Source organism: Bison bison, unplaced genomic scaffold, assembly GCF_000754665.1.
Source record: "Bison bison bison isolate TAMUID 2011002044 unplaced genomic scaffold, Bison_UMD1.0 scf7180017864230, whole genome shotgun sequence".
Lineage (NCBI taxonomy): Eukaryota > Metazoa > Chordata > Mammalia > Artiodactyla > Bovidae > Bison > Bison bison.
In genome coordinates this window covers 1,054,276-1,065,019 of record NW_011494802.1, presented here as the reverse complement: position 1 = coordinate 1,065,019, position 10,744 = coordinate 1,054,276, and the positions used below count along the sequence as shown (strand labels likewise).

General features: G+C 53.8%; 2 protein-coding genes across 2 annotated transcripts in view; one reads left to right on the top strand and one right to left on the bottom strand.

The window, feature by feature from the left end:
* Nucleotides 1-3: 3 nt before the first annotated feature.
* TESK1 (testis-specific kinase 1) lies at nucleotides 4-4,476 on the top strand (the record flags this gene model as incomplete). Its single annotated transcript, XM_010846132.1, has 10 exons — nucleotides 4-159; nucleotides 283-404; nucleotides 532-580; nucleotides 1,352-1,498; nucleotides 1,842-1,924; nucleotides 2,085-2,175; nucleotides 2,404-2,487; nucleotides 2,638-2,727; nucleotides 2,844-2,958; nucleotides 3,285-4,476. Coding segments are annotated over 10 exons (1,830 nt in total), but the record flags the coding sequence as incomplete, so codon positions are not given.
* A 99-nt stretch (nucleotides 4,477-4,575) lies between these two features.
* Nucleotides 4,576-10,744, bottom strand: part of CD72 (CD72 molecule) — an 8,017-nt gene continuing 1,848 nt past the window's right edge. Inside the window, exons 4-9 of the mRNA XM_010846093.1 lie at nucleotides 10,631-10,720; nucleotides 9,960-10,295; nucleotides 6,587-6,735; nucleotides 5,880-5,986; nucleotides 5,046-5,195; nucleotides 4,576-4,744 (exon numbers count right to left, since the gene is read on the bottom strand). Of these exons, the coding sequence (XP_010844395.1) occupies nucleotides 5,051-5,195; nucleotides 5,880-5,986; nucleotides 6,587-6,735; nucleotides 9,960-10,295; nucleotides 10,631-10,720 (827 nt within the window). The 3' untranslated portion in view covers nucleotides 4,576-4,744; nucleotides 5,046-5,050. The remainder of the gene's footprint in view (nucleotides 4,745-5,045; nucleotides 5,196-5,879; nucleotides 5,987-6,586; nucleotides 6,736-9,959; nucleotides 10,296-10,630; nucleotides 10,721-10,744) is intronic.

Here is a 10,744-nt window from a genome sequence, read left to right as displayed (position 1 = left end):
GAGGGGCCCCCGGGGCCGGGGGGAGCGGGAGGAGGCCCGGGCCGGGGCCGCCCCTCCTCCTACCGGGCTCTCCGCAGCGCCGTGTCCAGCCTGGCACGCGTGGACGATTTCCACTGCGCCGAGAAGATCGGGGCCGGCTTCTTCTCTGAGGTCTACAAGGTAGGACCAACAGAGAGGGCAGAGGGGCGGGACCGAGCCTCAGACGCGAGGCTGGAACTAGGGGCCTGGACCCTGGCAGTGTTCCCGACCTGCGCGGGACTAGCCATCCGTTACCGCCCGCAGGTTCGGCACCGACAGTCAGGGCAAGTCATGGTGCTGAAAATGAACAGGCTCCCCAGTAACCGGGGAAACACGCTACGGGAGGTGCAGCTGATGAACCGGCTTCGGCACCCCAACATCCTAAGGTGAGCGGGCCCCAGCCGCTTGCTGTGAAGCTTGCTGGGGGGAGGGGAAAGATCCCGCGGGAAAAGTGGGAACTGTGGAGAGGCCGAGGCTCTTACAGCCTACCCTATCTTTCCCAACCTCCTCCAGGTTCATGGGGGTCTGCGTGCACCAAGGGCAGCTGCACGCTCTTACAGAGGTGAGGATGGGCCAAGAAGCGGGGGGGGACCCCCTCACCACCAAGGGGAGAGGGTGTCAGCAGCCCCGTGCATCTGCAGAGGAGTAGTGGGAGGCGGAAGGACCCAGGGGAAGCTTCCCAGAACATCCGTTTAGGCAAACCACAAATAAAAGGCGTCAGCTGGTCCCATCCTTGCTACTCTTTAGAAGGGTGCTGTCCAACAACAGATCTTTCTGCAGTGATAAAAATGTTCTGTATCTGTGCGGTCCAAAACCATAGCCACTAGCCACAAGTTCCTGAGGAGCACTGGAAATGTGATTAGTGTGACAGGAACTGAATGCAATGGCACCACACTCCAGTACTCTTGCCTGGAAAATCCTATGGATGGAGGAGCCTGGTAGGCTGCAGTCCATGGGGTCGCTAAGAGTCGGATACGACTGAGCGACTTCACTTTCACTTTTCACTTTCATGCATTGGAGAAGGAAATGGCAACCCACTCCAGTGTTCTTGCCTGGAGAATCCCAGGGACGGGGGAGCCTGGTGGGCTGCCGTCTATGGGGTCGCACAGAGTGGGACATGACTGAAGTGACTTAGCAGTAGCAATAATTTAAATTTAAATAGATGTTCATGTATGGGTCCGGACTGCCTTAGGATATGAATGAGGGACCCTAGAGCACAGACTCACCCTACTGACTTTGTGATACTCCTGAGTGTCCCCAGGCTTAAAAGTGGGAGACCTAGAGAACAGACTGAAACTTTGATATTCGTTCCCCTTCTCCTCCCATGTCCCAGTATATGAACGGGGGGACCCTGGAACAGCTGCTCAGCTCCCCCGAGCCCCTATCCTGGCCTGTCAGGCTCCGCCTGGCTTTGGACATAGCCCGTGGCCTGCGGTACCTGCATGCCAAAGGGGTGTTCCACCGAGACCTCACATCCAAGGTAGGCGGGCCAGGTGGGTGGAGGCATGAAAGGGGATTTGAGAGTCATTAGATTGTAACTAGCCCATGGATACTGGAAAGTGGATAACAGGCAACATTAGGATGTTGGGGTAGCAAGACATTGGAGTATGGGGGTCTGGAATGAGGGGGAGTGCTCTGAGGGACTGAGAACCATTCTGTTTAAACCAAGAGATGGGTGATGCTGCAAGATTGGGGTACATTGGAGAACTGGGAGATCAGAGGAAGATGGGGTTATTCTGGAATGACAGGTCTTTGAGGTGCATAGTGGGAGATCAGAGAACAGAAGGTGATGGGTATGCGGGGATGCTATATGTATATGTCAGAACTGTCTGATCCGACGGGAAGACCGAGGCTTCACAGCTGTTGTGGGTGACTTCGGGCTGGCTGAAAAGATTCCTGTGTATAGGTGAGGTGAATGCCCCATCCCCCTAAACCTCCCAGAAGGCCCTTATCTAAGCAAAGCCCATAGGCACATTTCCTTTGGGGTGGGGAGTGGGCTGACCTCACCCCCTTTTGTTTGGGAACGGTGTTTGGATGGGATATTCCTGACCACTCTGCCCCTGCAGGGAAGGGGCAAGGAAGGAGCCGTTGGCTGTGGTGGGTTCCCCGTACTGGATGGCTCCAGAGGTGTTGCGAGGCGAGCTGTATGATGAGAAGGTAAGACGTCAACCCTTGAGGTCCCCAAGGCCTTCCAGACACCCTGGAGATTCTCTTGTAAGGCCCCATCCCAAGTTCCTCAGCAGCTCTGTGAGATACTCAGAAGACCCAAGACCTTACCCCTCTTACCCCCTCCAACACACGGCAACTGTCAAGACTCCCTCGAATTCTGACATATTCTGACATGGAACTGTCAGTGCATCCCACTGACATTCTTTCCTACCCCAGGCTGATGTCTTTGCCTTTGGGATTGTCCTCTGTGAGCTCATCGCACGAGTACCTGCAGACCCTGACTACCTACCCCGGACCGAGGTGAGTGATATGCCCAGGTTTAAAAGGATGCACTCCAGACTGGGCAGTTCATAACCATGGAGGGTTCCCAGAAGGTCGAGGCCCTAACTGGGGGCAGCAGGAAAACTGGAGGAAGGCTGACTCAGAGGTGTCTCATCTCTGTCCCCACAGGACTTTGGGCTGGATGTGCCTGCTTTCAGGGCCCTGGTAGGGGGTGACTGCCCGCTGCCTTTCCTGCTCCTGGCCATCCACTGCTGCAGTGTAAGAGCCCCACTCTCCCCGCTGCCCTGCACCCCCGGCCAGCCCAGGCGATGGGAGGAACACTCAGGGACACGCTTTTGGAGCTCTGAGTGAAGCTGCTCGTCTCTCCCTATCAGATGGAACCTCGCACTCGTGCTCCCTTTACTGAAATCACCCAGCACCTGGAGTGGATCCTGGAGCAGCTGCCTGAGCCAGCCTCCCTCCCCCGGGTCCCCCTGACATGTGGTCAGGGTAAGTGAGCACAGCTGAGGTCCTTTTGCTCCTCTCTTCCTTAGAACTCGGAATCATCTGAGGAGACTGAGTGTTTTATTAGTTGAGAAGGCTGGGGGTGGGAGTGCGGTGAGAGGACATCTCTAAGCAGATAGTTTTCTAATTCTAGAGCCTGAGGGAGGGGAACAAGGGAAGAAGAGGTACAGGAGGCTGGCGGGGACATCCCCCTCTTTCCAGAGCACCCTTTTCTCAGCTCTGGTCCCACCAGCCTCCCAGTCAGTTTATGAGGCCCTCAGGGAACTCTGATGAGTGCTGAGAACAGTGACCACAGACTTCTCTGTCTACAGGATCTGTTCCAAGAGGGGGTCCCTCTGCCACACTCCCCAGGCCAGACCCCCGGCTCTCCCGAAGCCGGTCAGACCTCTTCCTACCCCCATCACCAGAATCACCCCCCAACTGGGGGGACAATCTGACTCGAGTCAACCCCTTTTCACTACGGGAAGACCTCAGAGGTGGCAAGATCAAGCTCCTGGACACACCCAGCAAGCCAGTCGCCCCTCTACCCCTTGTACCTCCATCGCTACTGCCCTCCACCCAGCTGCCCCTGGTGACCACTCCGGAGACCTTGGTCCAGCCTGGGACACCTGTCCGCCGCTGCCGCTCGCTACCGTCATCCCCTGAGCTTCCCCGACGTATGGAGACAGCACTGCCAGGTCCTGGCCCTCCTGCTGTGGGCCCCTCAGCCGAAGAGCAGATGGAGTGTGAGGGCAGCAGCCCTGAGCCAGAACCCCCAAGACCAGCCCCGCAGCTGCCCCTGGCCATGGCCGTGGCCACAGACAACTTCATCAGCACCTGTTCTTCAGCCTCTCAGCCCTGGTCCCCTAGATCAGGACCTCCCCTTAACAACAACCCCCCAGCTGTGGTGGTGAACTCCCCGCAAGGCTGGGCAGGGGAGCCCTGGAACCGGGCCCAGCATAGTCTGCCCCGCGCAGCAGCCCTGGAGCGGACAGAACCCTCGCCGCCCCCTTCAGCTCCCCGGGAGCCTGAGGAGGGACTGCCCTGCCCAGGCTGCTGCCTTGGCCCCTTCAGCTTTGGCTTCCTGTCCATGTGCCCCCGCCCCGCACCAGCTGTGGCCCGCTACCGCAACCTGAACTGTGAGGCGGGCAGTCTCCTCTGCCACCGAGGGCACCACACCAAGCCACCCACTCCCAGCCTGCAGCTGCCTGGGGCACGCTCTTAGCAGTGGGGCCTGTGGTCTCTGGCCTCCACCTTGGCCTTCAGGATGCCCCGTGAGGACGGAGAGCACACGCTGGACCGCGCCAGCCCTGCACAGGCTGAGCAGCTCTTGCCCCTGTACAGGGGAGGCTCAACATGGATGCGAGGAACAGAACATTTCCTTTCCAACCCCTGGGCTTGCTCTCCCATGGGGATCACTGAACCAGACAATGCATTGCTGACACACGAGACTAACACGTGCAAATTATTTAAAAATATTTCAATAAAACTGCCTGGCTGGCTCCGGGCTGCCCCATCCACTCAGCCCGTGCGCCCTCCCCACCCATTCTACTATAAGAGGTTTTGGGGCGGGAGGGCGAAATCTCTTCTAGAAGCTTCTTCCCCGTTCCCTGGGAACAGTCCAGTTTCTGGGACAGGATCTCCAGCAGGCTTGCCTAGAGATGCTGGGCCTGGGTCAGCCCTTGGCGGGGCCCTGTCTGAGCAGAGTGAAGACACACTGGAGGAAGGCAGATCTTAGGACCCGCAGGCTACAGGTTAGGGCTGAAGGGCACAGGCTCCTGTTGTTGAGTACCTGGAGGATTAAAGCATCAGTGAGACCTGGAGGATTAAAGCATCAGTGAGCTCCATGCTTGACTGCCACTGAGAATCCTCTTCCAGCTCACCCCACCTCCTCCCCAGCAACCTGGACTGCCGCATCGCCAGCCTCCCTTCAGTTCCAGGCCTTCCCTGCCCAACACTCCCTTCCATAAGCAGACCAAGCCCCTGGAGGCTGTGACATGGCTGCCGCCTCCAGCAACAAGTTTTCCCCCTGCCCTCTGTGTGAGACCCTCTGCCCCCAGGCTCCATGCCTCAGTCCCATCCCCCACACTTACCCAGCTCAGTGCAAAGAGTGGTCCCTGTCTGGAGACCTGAAAGCTGACATCTCACAGATGGAGAGAAGAAGAAGGTGACAGGGTGAATCTGTCTTCGGGTCCAGATTCGTCCACTTGGTTTCTAGCTTGGGACATTTTGGACTGGGATACCTAAAGGGTAGTGAAGTAGCACAGGGTTAAGCTCTGGCCCCTCGTATCCCATCCTCCCTTTTCTTGCCCTGCACAAACCTAACCCAACTCCTAACTCACCCTGCCTGCTGTGTGTGGGAGGGTTCAGGGACAGGTGTCTGGACTCTGACCCAAAGAGGCGCTAGGACCAAGGGAGGGAGAAAATGCCCAAGTTTTCAAAGACAGAAACTTCAGTTAGGTAACTACCGTGCTTCAAGATCCATGGGGTTGGTCCTCAAAGTTACCCCAATTACTTCCTTTCTCACTTCTCTGGGGCAACTCTGGTGCCCCAAGTGGCCTTGACTGAAAAAGTACAACTTCAGTTTGGGTAGCCTTGTCGGCTGTAAAGTTAGACACGAGGTTCTTCATCAGCTGTAACCCCTAGCTAAATCCTCAACTTATCCCCCTGAGAGAAAAATGACATAGCTCCCAAATTAGTCTTTTTTTTTTTTTTTTTAAGTAACACATGTGCCAGGGACTGCTGGGTACTGGGGACAGAATACAGAGCATGCCTGCCCTGAGAGTTATTAATCAAATAGAAGAAATGGACACATGGGCAATTATAACATCCAAAGTTTTGAAAGGATGACCTGGAGGGAGAGTTCATTACCATGTCTTTACGAAGGTATTATAGAGGATTTTTGTTGCCCCAAAGTCCTAACTTACCAACTCTGTTTTGTATGATCAGGCTGCCAGAACGGATTTCTGTGGGCAACCCAGTATTCACCTTGTGGCACCACCTTCCGTAAGTTTCTGATAGAAATCTGAGAAATCTGAAGGGAAATTAAGAGATCAGAGGTGTGTGAGGAGTGCTGGGAAATATTGGAATAGGGGGAGAGAGGGGGTGTCAAGAGGAGGGGAAGGAAATACTAGAGAGACTATGAGCTTCAGCAAGAGGACTGTACCCAACCTTGGTGCATGATATCGCCTCATCAGTGACCATCCCCACACCCTTCAAGTGCCACCCTGCAGATACAAGCTGACCCCTCATTACACATGCATGCATGCATACCCACACGCACATGCTGGGTAAGAATTTCTGCCAGCCTGTGAAGAGTCATTCTGTGGACGGTTCTTGTCACAGGAGCCATTCCCTACGATCCAGTGCACCAGGTATGGAACCTGTCTGCCTGGGAGACCATGAGAGTCAAAGAACCTGTTGAGCAGCCCAGAACTGACCAGAAAGCTGAGATGAGAAACAGGTTAAAGTAAGGATGCCTTGTAAGTTTCAACTCTCATGCCAGCCCTAATCAGTAGGTAGGGCCACCTGGAGCTCTGTGCTGAGAGGCTGCACAGTGCCATCCCTGACTCAGTGACATATGTCCCTTTACCCAACAGAACCCACTACAGTCTTTGAATACGGGTTTGCTTACTGCATATGGATAAGAACTGTCGCTGATTTTGGCCAAATCAGAAGACAGAGATTTACAGTGGCTTTGGCTTTCCATCCAATTTCTCTTAGTAACTGAGATGTAAAAGCAACTCCTCTCATTCTGTATCCATCCCAAGGGACAGCAGGAACCTAAAAAGCAGAAAGAGAGTGACAGCACTGCACTGTCCAGACCCAGGAGGGGGATCTCAACACTCAGCAATCTGGTTGCTAACAATATTCCCTGGAGTGGAACTGATCTGGTCCTTAAACTCTGTAATCTTTTTTTCTTCGACTACCCTGGAAATGCCATACCTGTGCATACTTAGTGAAAGCCTTTGACATTCAACAATTTTACTCCTTAAAAACCGGGGAGGTTTGGATTTCCCTGGTGGCACAGTGGATAAGAATCTGCCTGCCAGTGCAGGGGACATGGGTTCAATCCCTGGTCTGGGAAGATTCTGCATGCCACAGAGCAACTAAGTCCATGCCCTAGAGCCCACAAGCCCTGAGCCCACAACTACTGAGCCCACGTGCTGCAACTACTGAAGCCTGAGAATACCTAGAGCCCATGCCCTGCAACAAGAGAGACACTGCAATGAGAAGCTTATGCGATGAAGAGGAGTCCCTGGTCGCTGCAACTAGAGAAAGCCCACACAGCAATGTAGACCCTGCACAGCCAAAAACCAATCAACCAATCAATTTTTTTCCAATCTGGGAGGCTTATTTGAAAAGGGCTGGTGGTACTATCCCCAGTTCCTGAACAATTGCAGTCTACCCCCCATTTTGGTTAACCTTACCTGGGTCCCCAATAAACAAGTGATCAACGGGCCTCCCATTCATCTCACTGAGCTCCCTAATGCATTCCCCAGCGTATATTCAAAACTTCCCCTCATTCCTCAAGCTCCTAGCCACTAGCTTCCCCTCCAGTCTTCCACAAGTTGACAACCTTGCTTCCTGCTTTGCTGAAGTTGTCAGACACTTGACATGTGAACTCTCGCCATTTTCCTCCCCTCCATCTCAAAATATGTCTCTTTTCTCTCCTCCTGACTATTGGTCAGAAATAAACCTCCCTCTTTCTTTAATATCCGACACCCTAGTCTGTGCTCCTGATCCCAACCCACCTCTCTCTGCTTTGTCCCATCCATCCTACCTCCCCAAAAATCATTCCTTCCCCTCCAATTCCCTCTCTTCTGTCCATATTTTCTCATCCCCACCCAGCTACTCCCTTGAGTTACTGTCCCACAGCAACTTAAAGGAATATAGAAGTCACTGTGGCCAAATGAACGAGGGTGAGGGGATGAGCGGCACACTGAAAGGTAGGTAGGGGCCATGGGGACCAGATGGAGAATTTTTTATTTTTATGTTATGAGCAAGAGAAAGTCAATGTAAGGTTTTACATTGAGGCATTTTGTTCTCTGACTGTATCCCAAGTGCCTGGGCACAGTGCTGGACACAGAGTATGTATTCCATAACTTTTGATGTAATTAATTAACTGACATGATCTTAACTGGAATGACATGATCAGATTTTTGTTTTTAAAGGATCACCCTGGCTGCAACATGAAAAGTGGATTTGGAGGAGGGATGTTTAGAGAAAACATTCAGCAAGCCGTTGCAGTTATCCTTGCAAGAGATGAGGATGGACAAAAATGCAAATGGATACACAGAACTGGTGGTGGAAAACAGACGAAATTCCTCTCTGGCAGAGTAGGGCCATCTGCTGAGAGGGTAGTGGGGTACGGAGAGCTAGTAGTGTGGGGTCCCACCAGACGTTGAGACTCGAGTTTTGTGGCACCAAGCAGAATGACTGCACAGCTTGTCACCCCTGGGTGTAGGCATGTGTGTTCATCCAGAGTTGAGATATTGCCAGTCAGATATACCAGAAGGACACTGGAACCAAGGAGTGAGTGGGGTGGCTGAAGTAAGGGGACAGGCCCTCAAATCAAGATGGGGGGAGAAAGAAGTGAAGACAGGTGATGGCTGATGAGAAGGGAGGAAACAGGGGAGCCAGCAGGTTGAAGGCCTCTGTGAGATTGAAGAAGTGTGGGGACCCGTTGTGGTCAGAGTGAAGATCTGAGCCGTCCTTTCAGTGGAAGTGTGGTTTGGGTTGCTGAGGTCTAGGTTCAGTTGTGGGGATGGGGGATAGCAGTGGGGGTGGGCAGTACTGGCATGAAAAGTGAGGCTTGTAGAGAGTGAGAAGGTTAAAGAAACCAGGGCTGCAGGTGTCTGTACATAATCTCTTTGTTTAAAGCTTTGGGGGAGTATCCAGATATCCCTGCACTAGACAGAGCCTAACCTCTAGACAACCAGTCCACATGCAGTCCCGTCCGCTCGGGCAGGGGACCCTCCCTCAACCTCAGCCTACTTTGGCAGACCTTCTGTGTGTCCCCCTCCTTCATCCCCACATACTGCTGCACTCCTCCTTTCAAAAGGGATGAGCAATTCCACCCTAGTTCACTGCCCTCCAGGCTCTCTGATAGAGCCTCAGCTGCCTTGCCCCAACTCCAGACTATACCACAACCATCAGTAATTCTTAATCTTTGGGGGAAGCTCATCTGTAACAAGAATTAAGTAAAGCTATAGTTCCTCTCTCAGAGAAGGCAATGGCAACCCACTCCAGTACTCTTGCCTGGAAAATCCCATGGACGGAGGAGCGTGGTGGGCTGCAGTCCATGGGGTCGCTAAGAGTTGGACATGACTGAGCGACTTCACTTTCACTTTTCACTTTTATGCACTGGAGAAGGAAATGGCAACCCACTCCAGTGTTCTTGCCTGGAGAATCAGGGGAGGGGAGCCTGGTGGGCTGCCGTCTATGGGGTCGCACAGAGTCGGACACAACTGAAGTGACTTAGCAACATAGGTCCTCTCTACAGAAAAACATGTGAACAATCAATTTCACATCCAAATTCAGGGAGTTTCCAGATCCTTGATACTGATATGCCCTGAGCCCTGAGATGAGCCAGATGAGCCCTGAGCTTGCTGCTCTGTATCATTTGCACTGCTGGCTGCCACCCTCTTCTCCCCAAGAGGATCCCACCTTAGAGCTGGATGAAAGTGAAAGTCAGTCGTGTCCGACTCTTTGCCACCCCATGGACTATACAGTCCATGGAATTCTCCAGGCCAGAATACTGGAGTGGGTGGCCTTTCCCTTCTCCAGGGGACCTTCCCAACCCAGGGATCAAACCCTAAATCCAGTAGGTGGCTAGATCCTTCCCCCTGCTGGCCAAGGATGCACAACTCATGTCCATGTCAGCCAGCACTCTGGCTCACCACCCCTTTCCTGAACAACTCAATGGCACCCCAATAGATAGACCCCTCTCTTCAATCCACCCGTCATGGCAGGCCCTCCCATCTCTCCTTTCCCAGAGCAGATACCTGGGGTGGAGCACTTGAAGAAGGGTTGTAGCCTTTCCTGCATACTGTTCAGCCTCTGCTCCAAGTTCATCCTCTCTGTCTCCTTATTTCTCAAGGCCTCTTTCGTCTTCTCTCCGTCAGACTGGCAGGCCTGCAACTGCTGTCTGGTAGCCTGGCCAGCCTTCTGTTCCACCTGTAGTGTTTCCTGACTCTGGGCCAGCTTCCTCCTGGATCCCTGCAAATCCTCTTCCCTCTGCCCCAGCTGGGTTATCTTCTGGCTCAGCTGCTGCCTCAGACTGCTGTTGGTGGCTTCCAGAACCCTGTTCATTTGCTGGAGCTGCCGAGACACCTGCAGATCTGTTTGGCCATAAAGAGAGATTCAGGACATCATCAGCCATGCCCTGGTAACCCGAGTCTTCAGCATCAGTCCCTTTTCTGCTTCTTGCAAGTTTGCCCTAACAGGCTGGAACGGAATATAAGCTCTGACCGCCTAAAGCTTCAGGGGGCACTGGGTTAGGTCAGGACAATCTAGGAAGTCACTGCGCTCTGAAAACAGACCTGGCTAGAAATCAGCCCAAGGCTGAGGCTGTGATGGTAGTGACTCCCGCCCTGCTGAAGAAGGGCAGCTGTTGGGGAGAGTCGGGGAGAACGTTGTTCCGGGTAAGTGGAAAACCAGGGGCAGCCATACTCACAGCGCACTCCCAGGCAGGTGGCAGCCACCCCGCACAGCAGGCAGGTGAGGAGCAGGCCCAGAACCAGGTACCGCATGCAGGCTGCATGGCCTTAGGGAGACAGCGGGTTGGGGT